At 39.1% G+C, this 21,813-nt stretch overlaps 1 protein-coding gene across 3 annotated transcripts in view; it reads right to left on the reverse strand.

The window, feature by feature from the left end:
* Positions 1-21,813, reverse strand: part of RBKS (ribokinase) — a 128,099-nt gene that overhangs the window by 68,434 nt on the left and 37,852 nt on the right. For all 3 annotated transcript variants that reach the window (XM_043917468.1, XM_043917465.1, XM_043917466.1), the window contains exons 3-6: positions 16,950-17,013; positions 15,946-16,008; positions 12,570-12,734; positions 4,921-5,012 (exon numbers count right to left, since the gene is read on the reverse strand). In XM_043917468.1, the coding sequence (XP_043773403.1) occupies positions 4,921-5,012; positions 12,570-12,734; positions 15,946-16,008; positions 16,950-17,013 (384 nt within the window). The remainder of the gene's footprint in view (positions 1-4,920; positions 5,013-12,569; positions 12,735-15,945; positions 16,009-16,949; positions 17,014-21,813) is intronic.

Consider the following 21,813-nt stretch of genomic DNA (forward strand, 5'->3'; position numbering starts at 1 on the left):
TGGAATGTGGCCTGAATATTAGATGATAGTATAGAATTACTGATAATTTTCCTAGATGTGATAATGGTATTGTGGTTCCTCTTAGGAGATGTAAGCGGAAGTGTTCAGGGTTGAGGGATCATGTCTGCAGCTTACTCTCAAATAATTCAACCAAAACAAAAATAAATACACACAGGGGAGAGGGGAAGCCAATGCAGCAAAATGGTAACAACTGCTTAGGTAGAGAGGATATGAGTATTCATTGCCCATTCAGCTTTTCCTTATTTATGATGATTTCCATAATAGTTAGGGGAAGCAAAGAGAATTTCACAAAAGAAAGAAGGGAAGGGGGAAGGGAGGAAAAGAAGGAAGCAAGGGGCCACTGCCAGTGATTTTTGATGTAAATCATACCCATAACTTTCACACCTAAATCCTTTTAGTCCTCTCTTGGGCCATAATGCCTTTTTCATATTGCTAGTTTGCAGACCATTCATTTCTTCTGTTTGTTTTGCTTGAGAAGATGGAAGCAGAGCAGGAGAGACTCTGATATATAGCAGAAAAAGCAATGTGCTGACATTCAGAGACCTCCACTGCTCACTCACTCTGGAAACTTCTCCAAGTCACAAAAAATCTGTAAAATGTTGGGCTTGGACAGGATCAGTAGCTTCTCCCAGAATATAAACAAGTCTCTAGCTGAAGTAGGGGTGAAGGGCTGCAGTCCTGCTTCCCTGCCCGCTAGGTACCCAGCCAGCATCTCCAGGGAACCTTTATGGTTTTGAGATAAGCAGCTGAATATACACTGGACTAGGTGAATCATGTGATGCTTTTTGACTTAAAACGTTTATAACCAGATTCTGTCTTTTCTGTTACAGTTTAATCATATGCTATCTTAAGAGTGGGTTTGTCCCTTCCTGTACTTGCTCCAAACATGCCTAGATTAACCCTTCTTGTTGCCTATAAGTCATCTCCGTGTCTGCTCATTCTTGGTGTCAGTTTTCCCAGGAGCATGGGTTTCACTAACCTCACCATGTACCCTGCAACCCGATCTTTTCCATAGACCCTTTCAGTCTGAGTTGGTTATACTGTGAGACCACTTTCTTTTTTCTTTTTATATAAAAGAAGGTTTGCATTGACCTTCATTACTGGGATCACTTATGTACGTTGAGCTGGATGGTTCATTTTCAGAAACATTGACTTCTTATGGTTTTTAAAAACCTTTTAAACAGCTGTTCTTTAATGGAAAAATCTTGAACATGAAAAATAATGCATAAACACTCATGTACTTACCACCTACCTTTAATAAATTTTACTTTATTGTACTTTATTTGCTTCTAATATTTTTCTTTAAAAAAGTTAAATGATATCTTCCACATATATTATTTAGCAATGTACGTTTCCTCTTAACATTTTAAAATTTGTGTTGATATGTATAGCTTAAAAAAAAACTGCTCTGTATTCCATACTGCAAATATGCTACAGTTTAAACAAAATCTCTTCTCTTTTTCATGGACACTTTGATTTTTTTCCATTTTCCCCCTTTACAAGCAATGACGTATCAGATATTCTTGATATTTATATGTAATCTTTTTTCCTCTAGCTGTTTAAAAATATTTTTATCTTTATTAAACCCCTTGATTTTATACAGTTTCACTAAAATGTACATTAGTAGAAAGTTATATTTATTTATTTTATATGGTGCTGTTAATACACTTTTGATGTTTTGAGGGCTCATGTCTTTTCTCAATTCTAGAAAACACCCTACAGTTTTTCCTCTAATAGAGTTTCTCTTCAGTTCCATTCTCATCTTCCTTCAGTCCAGTTTGACACATGTTGAAGCCTCTCAAGCTGTCCTTCATTTCTCTAATTTCCTCTTTAATAGTTAACTATTTTTCTTTCTGTACTATTTTCTAGGAGAATTGAGTTTTCTTCCTCCAGGTGAACTGATCAAGATTTTCTTTTAGTTTGCAAATTCTTCATCCCAGTTTAATGTTTATCTTTCTGTGAGTGTTTAAAAATTTTTTTCAATGACTATTTTTTCATTTTCAAGACTTCTGATTGGTTGGTTTTCATATTCACATACCATCGGTTCAATTCTGTTTTTCTTTCACAATTTCTTCTTTTTAAAAAATTTTTAATTGGAGGATGATTGCTTTATAGTGCTGTGCTGCTTTCTGCCAACAACAGTGTGAATCAGCTCTAAGTATACATTATGTTCCCTCCCTCTTGAACCTCCCTTCCACCCCACCTTTCTAGGCTGTCATAGAGAGCCAGGTTGAGCTTCCTGTGTTCTCCTTTTTTAATGAATGAGAATCTTTTTTTTTTTTTTCCCATTGAATGAGAATCTTGATCATACTTATTTTAAAGTCTTTTTTGCATTGTTTTATTATTTGAATTTCATCTTGGGCAAATTCCTCTTCAGACTGTTGATTCTGCTGGATCTCTCGCAGCAGTACATTTCTTCATCTGCAGGCTCACTGCTCTCAGTGAGGTGGAGAGTCTGCAGATTTCACTCGCACCAGGTTTATCCCTGCCTTTCTAGTGATTTAATGGCTGCATTCACTAGGTCCCCAGGGGTCTCTAAACCAGAGCGACATGTTACATTGACAACAGGGAGTTCCTCTTCTGGGGTTCTTAGCCATACTGTACCACCTGTCCAGTCTCTACGTCATCAGTTGGCTTGGTTTTCTTTCTGAATCTGAGGCAGTTTCTCTGTTCTCCTATCTCCACATGTTGGGAGCCTTCTATATGTTCTCGGCATAGCATCTTCCACCACTCTTTTTCCTTAGCAGGGAAGCCTTAGCCCAGCCTTCTGGTTTCCAGCCATGGGCACTGCTCCATGCTCCCATGAGTGGCACTCTTTCAGTGCCCATTACCCATCCAGCAACCAATGCCAGCTTCTGGGGCTGGAGTACAGCATACCCAGGGCTAAATGCTTTGTGATTCTGTTCCATTTCTGATCTGTAGAGTTATTTATCTTGTTTTTGAGCTTGTAAGTATGTTTTCATTGTCTTTTTATATTTATGAATCAGTGGTTTGTGTGTGGTGCACAAGGCATATCTTAGAGCATGAATTTACATTGTTATCATGATTAGAAGTCATCCATGAGAATGTTAAGTTTAAAATTTTTTTTTATTCCATTAAGTTTTTGAGGTCAGTTTCCTTAAAGACCAGAGTTCAATTTATTTGTTCATTCATTCAATAAGGATTTACTAGGTGCCAACTATGTTCCAAATATAATATAAAAGGTGATAATTTCCAAAGATAACTATCAATATATTATCACATTGTACATGCTCTTTTCACACTGTGACAATGACAGTCTTCCATTGAGAGGGTACCAGGGTGTACTTTCCTATGTCAATCATTAGAATGGGCTAGAAGAGATGCTGTGTGACTTACAAAAGTCACATAAAGCTACCATGTCTTCTGCCAGGCTCTCGCGCTCTCTCCTCACCTTTCCTTAGGAGATTGGATCTAGTGAGAACCTAACTTCCATATTGTGAGGAAGCCCAGGCCACAAGGAGAAGCCAAGTGTAAGTGTTCTGGCCAACAGCCAGCATGTGAGTGAAAGAAGCTTTAGATGATTCCAGCCCTCAGTCTTTGAGTCTTCTAGCTGAGACCCCCAGATATCGCAGAGGAGAAACGAACCATGCTGTGTCCTGTCTCAATTCCTGATGCACAGAAACCATGATGGACCATAAATAGTTACTGTTGTTGTAAGCCACTGGATTTGGGGGTAATTGATTATGCAGCAATGATAGCCATTGGGATACAACAGTGAATAAGAGATGTCCATGCCCTTCCAGGAGAAGATGGAGGTATTGAATAAGCAATCCGAGCTGTGATGAGTGTTTGAAGTATAAACAGTGATGCTCTCTAAGTGTCTAACAGGGAAATCTAAACCAGTTTGGCAGTTGAGGGTAGTCTAACATCTTATTGTGAAATGGCCACTATCTCCCACAGTTTCTTTCTCCCCGCACAATGCTTGGCTGTGATGGTTGCTCAAAAATATTGCATAACCTATTGTGGCTTCTTAAAATTATCCTCCTTGTGGCAGTCCTCTTTCTTGGTTTCCTTTATGTTCTGAGAGATGAACTTAACCAAAAGGCAGATCAGGAAATCCTAAAAACCTTCATTTGGCCTTTGTACCAAGTGGAAAACTACTTTTATAGTTTATTAATTATAAACTGTCTTTCTCTGTATGTTGCATTGTATGATACGTCTTGCCTCGCAATGGTGGGATGAGTGCTGGTCTAACACTGTCTGGTCGATAAAAGGGAAAACATGGAAATTTTTTCCCTAAAATACTTCAGAATGAGTGGCATGATATGAATCTATATAGACATTTTATGCAGATATATACATTATGACCCTCAGACAGACTGAGAGGGTGGTTTCCCAATAGAGTGGCCACCAAGGGCTTCCCATGGCATCAATGGAGAGCCTGTGTCTGTCTACCAGTGCAGTTACAGGGTCTTCACAACAGAAGGTAGCAGATGCTCCAGGGTTATATGTTAATTATTAATAGCACTGCTTGATAAAATATAGGACTCACAGTTAAACTTGAATTTCAGGTAAACAACAAATAATTTTATAGTATGTTTAGTATATTATTTCTTGTTTGTCTGAAATTCAAGTTTAACTGGGTGTCATATTTTTGTTTGCTCTCTCTGGCAGTTCTAATGGTAATTAGTCCATAGATTATGGAATGATTAAATAAGAAAACAGAACATGGGTATGACTCAGGGAATCCTTTTTCTTCTAGGACTCACTACTTTCCTTTTTTCTACATCCCAGTCAACCAAAAAAAATCTGTTTTCATTATGCCCAAGAATTCATATGCAATAAATTTCATGTGGTTAGTCCTGGATTCTTTGCTTTATCCACATACATGAAAGTCTTTTGGTCTCTTAAGGAATGAGCACAACCTTCTATCCTTACCTCACTTTCATTGCAGCAGAACACATCTGAGAGGGTGTAGAATTCGGGGTCCAGGTCAGCAATGGCAGGCGCTGGATTGAACAATGTTTTCACTACAAAGGAGTGAAAAGGGAGTTCTGTGGTTATTGTTTTTAACATGGTGCATTTGTGAACATTCAGTAAGGGAAACCCCCATGTACAACCATTTTCCCCAGCAGATTAAAAAATCAGCTTAGTTATAGATGTAGAAAAGTTTGGAATCTCAATCTCCGTGATAGCCTAGTATCAATTCCTTCTTATGTCCATTTGGTCTGCTTTTTACTTTACAACATTTCAGCCCCAAGGACAAGCATCAGTATTTACAACTAATGTGGTAACAAAGTTTTGGCAAAGAGCAAGAAGAACATTAAAGAAGAATTTGAATGATGTGACATGAAAGCACACGTGTAAATGTGAACATGCAGGCTGGTGAACATTTTTGAAGATTACTTTAAGCACTTAGTTGCAAGGCTAGTTCATAAATCCATTTTCTAGGAAAAAAATAAAGACATGATAGAAAAGAAACAATGAAGAGCTCAAAAATTTCCTGGTAAGGATAGTAAGGAGAAGGGTCATGTACATAAGCATGTTTTGAGCACCTATTTTTTAAAATACCTTATGAATATATTTCACATATGCAACCATGCACATTCACACAAAAGCTTACAATCTTAGCTTCTACGGGCAATCTGGGAACATAAGGTAAAGATTGATAAAGGAGGAGAAATTCAATCAGAGGCTGAGAGCTAGCTCAGAATAGGAGACTATAAGAGGAGAATGGATGGGGACAGCAGAAAGAGGAAAAATGAGAATATCACAGCGATCACAGTGTCAGAAGAAGTACATTTTTCAGAGGAGGAAAGTGAGCCTCAGAGAGATGAAGTCAGCCTGAGGACACACACTGGGAGATGGTTAAGCAGGGTCTCTACCCAGGGTCCTCTAGTTTGAAGTCTAGGGTTTAGTCATCTCTCAAGTGGTTGCCTCTCTGGGACAGGACTCTGTCCATAGCAACACAAGCCCCTCCATGCCAGTGTACAGTATTTAACAGTAGTCTTTGTTGTGGAACTCTGTAAACATTTAAAAAAAGTATTTAAAAATTACATTCACAGGAAGTTCTCCTTCTGTCAAAACACTCATGTATACACCAGAATACCTGACTAGATTGGTCGGTCTTTTTTTTAAACTTATTTTTAATTGGAGGATAGTTGCTTTACAGTGTTGTGTTGTTTTCTTGGTTGGTCGTCTTTTCCTTACCCACGTCCACTGACTTATGTGTTTAGTCACTCTAATTTACTATAAACCCGCAGAGTAAACTACTCTAGCTGCAGTCCTCAGAGACTCTTCTAGAACAGTGGTTCACAAACTTGGCTGCATATCAGCCTCACTGGGAGAGCTTATAAAATGCCTGATTTCTAGGCTCCACCTCAAACCCACTGAATCAGAATCTCCGGGGGTGAGGTCAGTGAGTATGCACAGTAACAAGTTCTGCAAGTGGCTCTCCCATGGTTAGTTTGGTGCTGATCCATCCACGTTACTGGGGAAGATGTGTATCCGTACGTCCACTCCTGCCTGGGGAAGCGAGCTGGTGTATGGCTGCACCTTCTTTGGTCTTACTCAACATTTTGGTTTGGTCGGTGGATGTTGACCAGCGGTTTGTAGGCCAACGCTATTCCCACATTTTCATTATTTTAGAATCTAGAATGTCCACCCACAGAAATTCTATGGTATATTTTTGGCTGCTCATATTTTTGCACAGGGCTATTGCGAAGCTTAAATTAGAAAATGGATGTAAAAGCCCTGTGTAAACTGTAAATTGTTGTACAAAAGTAAAGGATTATTACTGTTATTATATTGTCCTTTAGCCATAGCCTCATACCCCCGCCTGTCCACCCATCTTGTCTGCTTTCTGTTGGACTTTGGATCCTGGCAAAAATCTCTCTCATTGGTTTTCCCACCTCAGCAAGGTCTCAGAGATGTCAATTATGCATAAAGGCCATCATTGCCCAGCATTCTAAAACACTCATTTAGTTCTTAGGTTTTCAAAACAAATATGTTGTTCCCTATTTTCCGCAGGCATAGAGTTGAAACACCATTGTTCACCCTATCCGATCCTGAATTCTGCACCCAGCAGCTCTGAGCGCAGGTTAGAGCCAGCTGTCAGGCAGGATGGAACAACTGGACAGAGTCATTTTTCTTATAAAAGTTCCATTTTATTGCAAAAGAGCCTCGATCTAGCAATTCCTTTTCTAAACCTGTCCTACACACACATACCCAGGCCTGCAAAGATAAGGTACAGTAGTGTTCATTGAGCTCTGCTTATAACAGAAAAAAACAAAAGAAACTAAGTATCTATCAGACTAGATAAAAAATTATGACAAATACTCCCTGCTACTACTCAAAAAAATGAAGCAGATCTCTGTTTTGTCATAGAAAGGCTTCTATAATTTATAAGTTAAAAAAAGTATTATAGTAAAGTCTGTGGTAAGATCCCCCTCTTTTTTTAAACAAAAGAAATAAAATATAATTCTATGTGTGTTTATATTCATACATCTATACAGAAGAGAAAAAACTCTGAGAGATTACTCACTAAATTAATAAGTGATTAGTTACAAAAGGCTGAGAATAAATCTGACCACAGATTAGCTGCCATGCAGCTAATATATATATACACCATGCAAAGACATAATTCTTAAAATATATATAACATCTCACATCAAAAAACAAGTACATTCTGAGTGAAATGATATAATGTCTTGGCTTCATTTCAAAATAATTCAAGGGTATAAGTGAAACTAGATTGGCCAAGTGTTGATAATTGTTGAAGCTAGTATATATGGGTTTACCATGATATACTCACATATATTTTAACTTTTTCACCATAAAAAAACAAATTTTAAAGAAACAGTTACATTGAATTTTAAGCAATAATTGCTGGACTGAGAAACTCTGCAATTTAATTTGACTGTAAATACTATATAAAAACCAGTCAAATCTTATTTGCCTATATCTTACTAAGGGGAAGCATTCTTACCAAAAGAAATTGAATACATAGGATTAGAGTCCAACTAATAACTAAATTTAGGAGAAAAGTGAAAATACCATAAAGAAAGGATCCTTTTTGGCTCATGCTACCATAAATAAGCTTGGATACTTTACCATGATGAAAAAAATGAAGAATCAGTAGATGGAGCTCATCAAAGAAGAATGCAAATTTGTAATAGTCAAGATGGGAAAAAAAATGATGTCACCCTGGAACCATGTGAAACTAGAGAACACAGGATGTGCAATGCCATGGAGTAACTTGGAGCTGCAGAGGTGACAGACGGTACCAACAGTAATTATTATTCATTACCACATACAGTGGACTAAACTCCCGATTGTCTTAGCCTGTCGATGGCTGGCACAATAATATCAGTGAGGAACTGGTGAGGCCCAGGGAGGCAACTGTACAGGCAAAGACAGGAAAACGAAGCTGACTCTCAATGATGTCAGCATGAAAGGCAGAGGCTGGATAGTTAAGAAGGCCCTAAGAGCGAGCTCAGGGAAACAGGAGAAGACATCACCCTAAGTAAAGAAACCATGGGAGAGCTGGGCTACCCAAAACACTGGCTAGGCAGTCTCTCACTCTCGAGTGTCTTCTCTGTGACTTGAGCAACAAAAACACCCAAAGCTTGGGCGATGTGCTGAACCATGTCATCAGAGTCGAGGTGGCCAGCCAAGAAGCCTGGTCTGCTAAATGGAAAAGGGCTAAAGTGGCATTAAAAGATATTTTGTATCCTACCTAGAATTTAATTTCTTGGCGATCTTACAATTTCAATTATTTATAATTGTTCCTGTAATGTTCCATTTGCTTTAAAATGGATATAAAGGCCAGAACCAACATGCATAATTTCATCACAAGCAGCTGCAGCGCCAGCTCTGCCGTGGGCCTCCCTCACAACACTGCGGCCTAGACAGGAGAGGGCTGTGGAGGGATCTCAAGTCATTTTTGACATTGCAGGTGTTGCGTAAGACCAATTCTTTCATTTTGGTAAATTCTGAGACAGTATATTCAAAGATGGAGGGGGGACTTTCTTCTCTGTATTTTAACACCTGATATATAATCCAATTATACAATGTGTTTAAGTCAAACCTCACTGCTTGTAGAGATAAGGGAGTTGTTAAATAAACCCATGGCAATGGGTTTACTGTCGTCAATGGATGACGACCATGATTTTACCATCTTTCTTGTAGATGGAATAATGCTGATCAGCACCTATGCCAGCCCTGGGCAATGGACAGGACACTCAGTGCTCAACAGACCTTCATGCTCTGCCTGCTCTGCTCTGTGACCAGCCCACTCTCACATTACATTAAAGGAATGTGAGGGCTCTCAGTCCGATTCCCATGTTTCACAGAAGAAGCTGAGGCCCAGTGCGAGGGACTGAAGTACTTGCACGAGGTCCTCCATTTGGTAAGTGATTCGATTCTGAATTCAGAGCCATACTTCATGACTCCCAAACCAGTGCTACTTCTATTGTACTATACACTTCTCTCAGGTGAGAATGAAGACACATTAAATTCAAACACACACACACCCACACCACTCATAGTATAGAATCTAAGCCATGTCTGACTGATAAGTACCAAATGGGGACCAACTGGATACTAGACAAAGGCACATGTGTGCGCGGTTGCTTGTGTATGTGTTTTATGTGGGCAGGTAGGGGACACACTGCCGAAAACACTGTAGGGTCTTGTCTCTGTGACTTAAGCAGTAATAACACTGAAAGCTTAGGCTACATGTTGGAGAGTATTACAATTCATTGGTTTCACTTTTCTAGAGATACTTCTCATAAAGGCTCAGTTCCTTGAAATCAATGGGACGCGACAGTTTCTTTATTTAAAGTTTGCCCTGTAATAGCCAGGACATGGAAGCAACCTAGATGCCCATCAGCAGAAGAATGGATAAGAAAGCTATGGTACATATACACAATGGAATATTACTCAGCCATTAAAAAGAATACATATGAATCAGTTCTAATGAGATGGATAAAACTGGAGCCCATTATACAGAGTGAAGTAAGCCAGAAAGATAAAGACCAATACAGTATACTAATGCATATATATGGAATTTAGAAAGATGGTAACGATAACCCTATATGCAAGACAGAAAAAGAGAAACAGATGTATAGAACAGACTTTTGGACTCTATGGGAGAAGGCGAGGGTGGGATGATCTGAGAGAACAGCATTGAAACATGTATATTATCAAGGGTGAAACAGATCGCCAGTCCAGGTTGGATGCATGAGACAAGTGCTCGGGGCTGGTACACTGGGATGACCCAGAGGGATGGGATGGGGAGGGAGGTGGGAGGGGGGTTCAGGATGGGGAACACGTGTAAATCCATGGCTGATTCATGTCAATGTATGGCAAAAACCACTACAATTTTGTAAAGTAATTAGCCTCCAACTAATAAAAATAAATAAAAAAAAATAATAAAGTTTGCCCTAGGACACAAAACTTGGGTCTTGGAGTCTGGAATTATGGTTTCTACAGTGACCTTGGTTGAGCTAATTACTTAACCTCTCCGAGTCTATCTTCTCCTCTTTAATCTCGGAGAATAATATGTGCCTTACTTTGTCATAAGGCTTTTCTGAGGATCAAATATGTATGAAAGTGCTTTCTAAACTGTAAAGTACATATAGGTACAGGTATTACTAGTCCCAGTATTACAATATAAGAAAGATCATGCAGAATTTAATGAGGCATGCTGGCTCTCAGGAAAAATGTGAAGTAGACTAGGTGGGCTGTAGCTCTCCATCACCTACTCCCACCCATTCCTGATGCCCCAGGTCCTCCAGCTCCTCAACAGAAAAATTGCCTGGCAGATAACAGAGGAAACATTGCTGGACCCCAACCAAATGACCGCCCAGGTCAGGCTGCCTGCCCATCCAGATAACTCTAGCCTCACCTGTGAAAGGTTAGCTCTTCAACTGTGGTTGCTGTACCTTTCTCTCCTTCACAAGCTGGGTAGGTAACAGGCTATTAGACTAGGACAGAAGAAGAGTCATCTCTGAGAAGCAAGGGATAGCAGGAAAAAAAGAGAAGTTACATGAGAACATGCTTTGACCTACACAAGGAAAGATAGGAGCTTGAATGAAGTGGCTTGTTGTACGCACATCACCTGATTACGATGAGTGCAGTGTGGAGAATGCTCACCATAAGCCTTGGACTTTATCTGTGACGCCCTGAGAAAATGTAACCAAATGAGTTTTGGCTTAAAATTCTTTCTGACAGCTTTGAGTCCATTAGAAATACATTAAATGTCAGTGAGAATTTGCCACAGCATGTTGTCTTGCCAAGAGGAAATTTGTTAAATCAGGACATACATTTTAAAATTCCCCACAAAATCATTTCGGTAACTTATTTTCCATTTATTGCTATGTAGAACACTTACACTTTGAGAGAAAGCACTTATTATAAACACAACACACACTTTTCTCTTCTTTTTTTCCTTTTTGTCTTGATGAGAAAGTTGGATCTGGAAAAGTCAGTGTGGTTCTCTCCCTATTTTCTTCTTAGTATAAGTCACAAAACTATGGCCACAATATCAAGAAGAAGTCACTGTCTTAGATAAGTGGCTACTTTTTATTTTGATTTTTTTCACCAAAAGGTGCTGAGATCAGGATATTATCCTAATTTTAATTTAAAAAAAGAAGTGAAAGAGAGAAGAAAATTGGTGTCTACTGAGAAGTACTACACCAAACTTGGCATCCTATTTTATTTCATTCTTAGAACAATTCTGTAGGGGAGTATGTCTATATGCATTTAACAGATATGGCTCAAAAAAATCAGATAATTCTGCTAAGACTATAAAGCTAACAAGGAACAGAAATGGGATTCTAACTCAGACGATTTCCTATTAGTCAGTGGTAAAAAAAAAAAGAAGCAAACAAACTCTTTAGATTTTTTTCAAGTTTGTTATATGTTGGGGGTGAGAGAAGGGGAGTGGGTGAGAGAACAGATGAATCAAGAATAACCACGAGTTGACAACTGTTGAAGCTGCATGATGGGTTTCCTTATAGAATTCTGCCTGCTTTTTTGTGTTTGAAAACTTCCAAAGAGTAAGATAAAACAAAACAAAAAGAGCTACTTAAAGGACACTGACAACATAGAAAATATTACATATAAATAATCTTTTGTTGTTTTTAGAAAAGATGATAAAGTTTTACAAAAAGGAGGAAGATTTAATCTTCAGTCCTTGAGATGTTTATCCAAGTGTACCTGGGCAGTGATTATCCATGACCTACAGCCTAAACTCTTCTTCTCAGAATGGAACTCATTCTACTACGTAGGGTATATCTTGGACAAGGGGCTCTTTCAGAGATTCCAGTTACTACTTGAATTATTTCTGCTAACTAGACTGGAGATTTATATTTCAGAATATCAGAAATGCTACTCATGTTATTTTCCCCCTCCCCATTTGTAAGGTTTTCTAACATTATTGAGAATTACAAGAAGACAGTGAATCTCAGAATGGGAGAAAATATTTTACTGCAGAAAAATATGGCATTGCTTAACTTGAAAGGTTAACTTTCACTGAGACAGTGATAAAAGCTTTTATAGAAAGGACAAATGTGTAAAATTACCTCCATTGCTGTGGGCTATTCTCAGGGCTTCCAAAGAAGTTGCAGGAGTTACTTCTAGCTGGCAGATCATTACTTTGGCTCTGCTAATGGCACTGGCTGCTTTCCTCAGGTCTTCTGTATTCAAAAGTAAATTTGCTCCAGCTACTATAACGATGATATTCTGGCCTATAAAGAATTTCTAGATGTTTATATTAAAAATCAAGCAAAATCAAGCAACAACATCCTGCAGTGTTACATTCACCCTTAGAAAATCATTATATACAAAAATGTGTTATAAGTATGAATTTTAATATTTCTAAGACATTCAGGTTAAATTTTGTATTCCCCATGGATAGTCTTTTATATCTCTGTAGGAATCATATTATTCTGATAATCATGAGCAAAATCTCAAAAAAAAAAAAAGATTTCCCTTTCAGTTTCTTATGTACACAGAATGTTAGCTGATAAATTATATATAACATACTTAAAATAGTTTCTCTTATGGGAAATGGCTGATACAATGTATATGGTAAAGATTCTGAATCCTAAATGACAGATGTCATAACGATGAGTATAAACAGGAAGAAGCTTGCTTAATGCTAAAAACTAATGCTCTCTAGTATGCAGTCAGTTCACATGTATGTCTCAGGGTATTCTGAAAAGTGATTTCTGTAAATCAAAACACATTTTATAATACTGAACAGATAAAGTCTGTACTAGGTAAGTAGGGAGACAGTGATATCTGGCCTGTACTGTGCTAGGTCAAACAGAAGCAGGACTGAGGAATCTTGCATGCTCATCCCTTGGAGCCACTCTCTACAGTCCAACCCAAGTCGGGGAGGGGTGGTGGTGCATTTTCTCTGTCAGGTGAACTCTCCAGAGCAGTGCTGTCCCTTAGGGTACTCATGAGTACAAGCCGCATGTGGTGACTGAGCCCTTGAAATGTGGCTTGTCCCAACTGAGATGAGCTTCAGTTGCACAATACATAGCAGATTTCAAAGACTGAGTAGTAAGAAAAGAAGGTAACATATCTCATTAATTTTAAAGAACATTTTGATTGCATGTTGAAAGGATAATATTTTGGATTAAGTCAATATATTAAGATTAATTTTACCTGGTCCTTTTTACTTTTTAAAATGTGACTATAAAGGTGGCTCAGTGGTAAAAAGTCTGCCTGCCAATGTAGAAGATGTGGCTTCGATCCCTGGGTCAGGAAGATCCCTGGGAGGAGGAAATGTCAACCCACTCCAGTATTCTTGCCTGGGAAATCCCACGGACAGAAGAACCTGGCGGGCTACAGTCTCTGGGGTCACAAAGAGTCAGACAAAGAGTCAGACTTAGCGACTAAACAACAACAAAGGAAAATGTAAATTTATGGATATCATTTGCATTATAGTCTATAGGACAGCCTGACTCAGAGGGATGGGCTGTAGCACTCTTCTGTGCTCTAGGCTGTTTGTGCTAATTGTGTATAGACATGACCTAAAATCTCTTCCGACTACAGAACACGTGCTAGTCTGTCATCTTACCACAGGTATGTGTGTTGACCAAGGAAGACTTGATAACATGGGGATGGTTCAGGGTAAACCCAATCTCAGTACTGGAAAAATTCAAAGTACCTGCATCCTGGAAGACAGCATACCTCCTCTCCCCTCTCCTCCAGTGGCTTCATTCTCTCGGCCACAGTCCACTGCTGCTCTGTGTTGCTGACGGGTTTGGCCTGGCTTTGGCTGATGTGCAACAAAGCCTGAGCCTATAGCTGTCTGGTGGACACTGTCATATGGCTAGCTCACTCATACCTCAAATTTAACTTGTCAGAACCACTACTCACCCCTCCACTTAAAGATGCTGCTTGTGGCCTCTCTGGGTATCTGTGTTAGCTCTTACCCCATATGCTGTAAACCAGACTAAGTCTACTGTAATAGGCAGCCCATACACAATATTAAACTATATCTTTGCATGGAAAACGTGGTATTGTGTCACCCAGATAAGGAAGAAACAGAACTTGATGATATATCCCTGGAAACCGCCCCCCCCCCCAATACTGAAAAAGAGGATTCAGACAGGGAATGAGCTGTTGTTGGCAGTGATAATTACATAAGATATGGCTTAAAGTAATGGACACAGACTGTTGTTAGAATGAAAACTTTGGTCTACTGTTTTTAAGTGGAATATATTTTTGGGGGGTTGTTACTGCAACTTCGAGATCACTAAAGTAGACTAAAAATACCATAATTTCTGTGATAAATGATTTTGTGAAACTGCATTATAAATAAAAGACATATTGGGATAGTTCAGTTCAGTCAAATCCTAATTTAATATAGTATACTCTGACTCCTCACAGTGCAGTAGGTTCTTCTGTCCTAGGAGCTCCATGAAATGCTTGGCCCTTCTGAACATTGTGTGTGTGTGTATGTGCCCAGTCATGTCTGACTCTTTGTGACCCTATGGACTGTAGCCTGCCAGGCTCCTCTGTCCATGGAATTTTCCAGGCAAGAATACTGGAGTAGGTTGCCATTTCCTACTCTGGGAGATCTTCCCGACCCAGGGATCGAACCCTTGTCTCCTGCATTGGCAGGTGGATTCTTTACCACTAGCACCATTCAGAGGGTGGTGGGAAGCCCTCTGAATATTAACTCTGATTTAAAAAAATCTTATGTAGGTGTTTTTATACTTCAAATAGTTGGCAGAAATTCTAAAAACTTTCCTTGAGGGTAAAGAGAAGTTACTGGTTTTTTTGACTGCCCCTTGCGGCATGCGGGATCTTTGTTCCCCAACCAGGAATTGAACCTGCACCCTCTGCAGTGTAAGCATGGATTCTTAACCACTGGACCATCAGGGAAGTCCTGGAAAGTTACTGTTTTTAAAAGACACATTTCAGCTATTGTAAGGTCCTGTGACAGATATCGTTGTATATATAGACTTTTGAGATTTGATTGCTGTTTAAAGAGTAGACGAAATTGAACACTAACAAGTTATAAGCAATTGGTTGCTGCCATTTGCTCAGTAAATATTCTATAAATATGATTCATCAACTTTCCTTTGCACCTATCTATTTACATGTATTTACTTATAACTGAAGTGACAGATGAATACTTAACTACTTTTAGAGACAAATATCAATTCTGGGTTCACATGAAGGGTAATGGGATGCTACAGAATATAAGTATAATTTTGAGGCAACTATATCACTTCATTTGTATTGGACGGACAGTTTTGTATTTGAGCGATCAACTTGGGAAGTATAAATAAAGGGAAACATATATATTTACATTGGAAAGACCATACATTAGGCCTTGGAGTGGTGGGTATGGTAAGAGATCCACAGGAATAGAGTAAAAAATGGATGTTTCTGCTCTAGTTCTAGAAACGATACTCCAATGTGCAAAACATATACCTTCATTATCGACAATGATAGAAGCAGCTCCTGTCGCAGCATCTTTAGTCTGATATGTAAATTCTAAAAGAAAAAAGAAATCATCACGTATGTACAGCCTGGCAGGGATAATCTATTTTTTAACAATTTCAATGCAACACTAATCCTTGGAAAAACTTTTTAACCTTTAACCATCTGGAATGATAAAAAAGAAATAAGTAATTAGTGCTAATTTATACCCATCACCTACACAATGAGGAACATACAAGTCTTCACACTTAGTTGTGCCTTTTTTCTACATTAGTGGCAGCCCAGCAAACCACCCCCGCTTCCAATTCCTTCAGATTATTCACATTTGTACATGTGCATTTTCCTAGACCACCATATTTCTTTTCTTCAGTGAAAGAAATGACAGACTTGAGATGAAAGACTAAAGGTCAAACTCATAAAATGAACTTGTTTGATTCTCTTCATTTTCATAAGCTTTGCATCTCATCAAGGATTATGGTCTGGCGTGTAAATGGAAATGTTGATCAGGCAGCCTTTGGCAGCAGCAAAGAGCCCTGAACTGGAGCCAAAGACCTGCATTCTAGTCCTAGCTCTGGCTCCAGCTTAGCTGTGTGCTCTTGGACACATTCAGAACCAATCTGGCCTTCAGTTTTCTCTCTTGTAAAATGATGGTATCAGCATCAGTGGTTTCTCAGATCATTTCCAGCTATGACATTCAATGACTTTTCTTAAAATATCTTCTGTGAATGCAGCACCTGTTTTCTCTTGTCACCTACTTTTGAAACATTTCTATGAGATGAAGGTTTGTAACCTCCTACCATTTTATTCCCATCTGGAGAAATGTATATGAAAGAAGTAACCAAAGGGTAGTCAAGCAAGACTAGACAAAGCTGAGCATAAAAATTCTCTGGCCACCAGGGGAGGATCTAATAACTCTAATCTACATTCGACTTTTCTTATAACCAGATTCCAGAAGAAAGTTATAAAAACTAACTTTAAGAAAGACGAAATTTTACCTGTAGAAATATCATTCTGTTTTAAGTTTTCTATATAATCATTGCCAAAGGAATCTTTGCCAACCTGTACCAAAGAAATGATGAACATTAGATGTTTTACACTTAGTAAAATGCTACAATGTAGTTTTTAGAATACTTAGCATTTTAAAAGGGCATATCTGCACGGTACTTTATAAACATTAACTAATTAATCTTCTTAATGTAAGATGCTAGACTTGATTTCAACCCAAAGAATTTTTATATATTAATGTTCCATTTATATCCTGCCTAAAATGTGAAGCATTTAATGACTGTCACAAGTTCCATAGCTTCATTCTCACTTTGATCTGTTCACACGAAAATTCCTATTGTGACAGAGCTGTCCACCATCAACAATCCTCAATATTTATGAAGAATCTCAGTTATTCATACTATATATCTGTACTATCTATAGTATATACTGATATACTATAAATCACTATACATGAAGACAACTTTGGAATGACCTGCCTGGTGTTTTAGAATCTTCTTTATCTTCTCCTCTGATCCTGACAAGGGGGGCAAAGAGGAGGGAATTTAAAAAGCCCTAGCTAACTTGGATAAGTTGGTACAGTTGAATTCTGTTGTTTAGCATCCTAGCATGCATTCTGGGAATGATACTTCTGTTTTTCCTTTGGACTCTTCTAGTCATAGACAAAATGAGTAAGGTGGCCTATTTGTTACAATTAGTCAATCTGTATTGACACATCATTATCACTTTAACTCCGCAGCTTACATTCCGGTCCACTTGGGTATTGTACAATCTTTGGGTTTTGACAAGTGTATGACATGTACCCACCATTATAGTCTCATACAGAATTTGTTGTTGTTCAGTCACTAAGTTGTGTCCAGCTCTGTGCAACCCCATGGATTGTATCACACCAGGCTCTTCCGTCCTCCACTATTTCCTGGAATTTGTTCAAATTCATGTCCACAGAGTCAGTGATGCTATCTAACGATCTCATCTTCTGTCACCCTCTTCTCTTTTTGCCTTTAGGCTTTCCCAGCATCAGGGTCTTTTCCAATGAGTACACTCTTGCTCTTCGCATCAGAATATATATATAAAGCTATATACCTTATTCCTTTCATAAGAACAATATAGTCAACTGGGAGCATATCTATGCCTAGGTTCCAATGTTTATTGTATTGAAATGTGGACAAAAAGCAATGGAGATCTGAGTCCTATTTAAAAAGGACTTAAAAAGTCCTTTTATTTGTGCATTGCAGAGTTGCACAGATGACTTGTGCAATGTTTTGTTGTTGTTGTTCAGTTGCTAAGTCATGTCTGACTCTTTGTGACCCCATGGACTGCAGATGCCAAGCGCCTTTGGCCTCCATCATCTCCCAGACTTTGCCCCAATTCATGTCTGTTGAGTTGGTGATGCTATCTAACCATCTTATCCTCTGCTGCCCCCTTCTCCTTTTGCCTTCAGTCTTTCCCAGCATGAAGGTCTTTTCCAGTGAGTCAGCTCTTTGCATCAGGTGGCCATAAAAGAATGCCATCTTCCCTATTTCCTCTCCCACAAAATGTCTTACACATTCATTTATTCTTCTGAATTTACTTTAAAAAAGGATGAGAGAAATGAACATCTCCCAATCTCCTTTGTTTACTTCTGACTCAAACGTAAGCCTCCTCCCCAGCAACTGGAAGTTGATAACCATAAGACCACTGACAAAATGTGGTCCACTGGAGAAGGGAATGGCAAACCACTTCAGTATTCTTGCCTTGAGAACCCCATGAACAGGCAAAAAGATATGACACTGAAAAGATGAACTCCCCAAGTCGGTAGGTGCCCAATATACTACTGGAGAAGAGTGAAGAAATGACTCCAGAAAGAATGAAGAGATGGAGCCAAAGCAAAAACAATGCCCAGTTGTGGATGTGACTGGTGATGGAAGTAAAGTCAGATGCTGTAAAGAACAATATTGCATAGGAACCTGAAATGTTAGGTCCATGAATCAAGGTAAATTGGAAATGGTCAAACAGGAGATGGCAAGAGTGAACATTAACGTTTTAGGAATCAGTGAACTAAAATGGACTAGAATGAGTGAATTTAACTCAGATGACCATTATATCTACTATTGTGGGCAAGAATCCCTTAGAAGAAATGGAGTAGCCCTCATAGTCAACAAAAGAGTCTGAAATGCAGTACTTGGGTGCAACCCCCAATACGATAGAATGATCTCTGTTTATTTCCAAGGCAAACACCATTCAATATCACAGTAATCCAAGTCTATGCCCCAACCGGTAATGCTGAAAAAGTTGAAGTTAAACGGTTCTATGAAGACCTATAAGAGCTTCTAGAACTAACACCCAAAAAAGATGCCCTTTACATTACAGGGGTCTGGAATGCAAAAGCAGGAAGTCAAGAGATACCTGGAGTAACAGGCAAGTTTGACCTTGGAGTACAAAATAAAGCAGGGCAAAGGCTAACAGAGTTTTGCCAAGAGAACGTATTGGTCATAGCAAACACCCTCTTCCAACAACACAAGAGAGAACTCTACACATGGACATAACCAGATGGTCAATACCGAATCAGATTGATTATATTCTTTGCAGCCAAAGATGGAGAAGCTCCATACAGTCAGAAGAAACAACAACAGGAGCTGACTGTGGCTCAGATCATGAACTTCTTATTACCAAATTCAGACTTAAATTAAAGAAAGTGGGGAAAACTACTAGACTATTCAGGTGTGACCTTAATCAAATCCCTTACGATTATACAGTGGAAGTGACAAATAGATTCAAGGGATTGGATCTGATAGACAGAATGCCTGAAGAACTATGGACAGAGGTTCATGACATTGTACAGGAGACAGTGATCAAGACCATCCCCAAGGAAAAGAAATGCAAAAAGGCAAAATGGTTGTCTGAGGAAGCCTTAAAATAGCTAAGATAAGAGGAGAAGCTAAAGGCAAAGGAGAAAAGGAAAGATATACCCATTTGAATGCAGAGTTCCAAAGAACAGCATGGAGATATAAGAAAGCCTTCCTCAGTAATCAATGCAAAGAAATAGAGGAAAACAATAGACTGGGAAAGACTAGAGATCTCTTCAAGAAAATTAGAGATACCAAGGGAACATTTCATGCAAAGATGAGCACAATAAAGGACAGAAATGGTATGGACCTAATAGAAGCAGAAGATATTAAGAAGAGATGCTAAGAATACACAAAGAACTATACAAAAAAGATCTTCATGACCCAGATAACCATGATGGTGTCATCACTCACCTAGAGCCAGACATCCTGGAATGAGAAGTCAAGTGGGGCTTAGGAAGCATCACTACAAACAAAGCTAGTGGAGGTTATGGAATTTCAGTTGAGCTATTTCAGATCCTAAAAGGTGATGATGTTAAAGTGCTGCACTCAATATGTCAGCAAATTTGGAAAACTCAGCAGCGGCCACAGGACTGGAAAAGATCAGTTTTCATTTGTCATTTTGGCAATGCCAAAGAATGTTCAAACTACTGCACAATTGCACTCATCTCACACTCTAGCAAACTAATGCTTTAAAATTCTCCAAGCCAGGCTTCAACAGTATGTGAACCGCAAACTTCCAGATGTTCAAGCTGGATTTAGAAAAGGCAGAGGAATCAGAGGTCAAATTGCCAACATCTGTTGGATCATAAAAAAAGCAAGAGAGTTCCGGAAGAACATCTATTTCTGCTTTATTGACTATGCCAAAGCCTTTGATTGTGTGGATTACAACAAACTGTAGAAAATTCTTTAAGAGATGGGAATACCAGGCCTCCTTACCTGCCTCCTGAGAAATCTGTATGCAGCTCAAGAAGAAACAATTAGACCCAGACATGGAACAACAGACTGGTTCCAAATTGGGAAAGGAATACATCAAGGCTGTATATTGTCACCCTGCTTATTTAACTTATGTGCACAGTAGATCATGCAAAATGTTGGGCTGGATGAAGTACAACCTGGAATCAAGAGTGCTGGGAGAAATATGAATAACATCAGATATGCAGATGACACCACCTTTATGGGAGAAAGTGAAGAACTGAAGAACCTCTGGGCGAAAGTGAGAGTGAGAGAGTTGGCTTAAAACTCAACATTCAGAAAACTAAGATCATGGCATCTGGTCCCATCACTTCATGGCAAATAGATGGGGAAACAATGGAAACAATGACAGACTTTATTTTTTGGGGCTCCAAAATCACTGCAGATGATGACTGCAGCCATGAAGTTAAAGGACTCTTGCTACTTGGGAAAAAAACTGTGACCAACCTAGACAGCATATTTAAAGGCAGAGACATCACTTTGCCCACAAAGGTCCGTCTAGTCAAAGCTATGGTTTTTCCAGTAGTCATGTATGGATGTAAGAGTTGGACGGTGAAGAAAGCTGAGCCCCGAAGAATTGATGCTTTTGAACTGTGGTGTTGGAGAAGACTCTTGGGCATCCCTTGGACTGCAAGGAGATCAAACCAGTCAATCCTAAAGGAAATGAATCCTGAGTATTCATTGGAAGGACTGATGCTGAAGCTAAAACTTCAATACTTCGGCCACCTGATGTGAAGAACTGACTCATTGGAAAAGACCCTGATCCTGGGAAAAATTAAAGGCAGGAGGAGAAGGGGATGACAGAGGATGAGGTGGTTGGATGGCATCACCGACTGGATGGACCTGAGTTTGAGTAAACTCTGGGAGTTGGTGATGAACAGAACAGCTTGGTGTGCTGCAGTCCACAGGGTCACAAAGAATCAGACATGACTGAGTGACTGAACTGAACTAAACTGAACCAGAAGTCAGAGGAATAGAAGCCAAGTAAAGGAGTCATTTGGGCTACTCTGGTAGCTCAGACAGTAAAGCGTCTACCTACAATGCGGGAGACCTG

The sequence above is a fragment of the Cervus elaphus genome, chromosome 11, assembly GCF_910594005.1.
Source record: "Cervus elaphus chromosome 11, mCerEla1.1, whole genome shotgun sequence".
Classification (NCBI taxonomy): domain Eukaryota; kingdom Metazoa; phylum Chordata; class Mammalia; order Artiodactyla; family Cervidae; genus Cervus; species Cervus elaphus.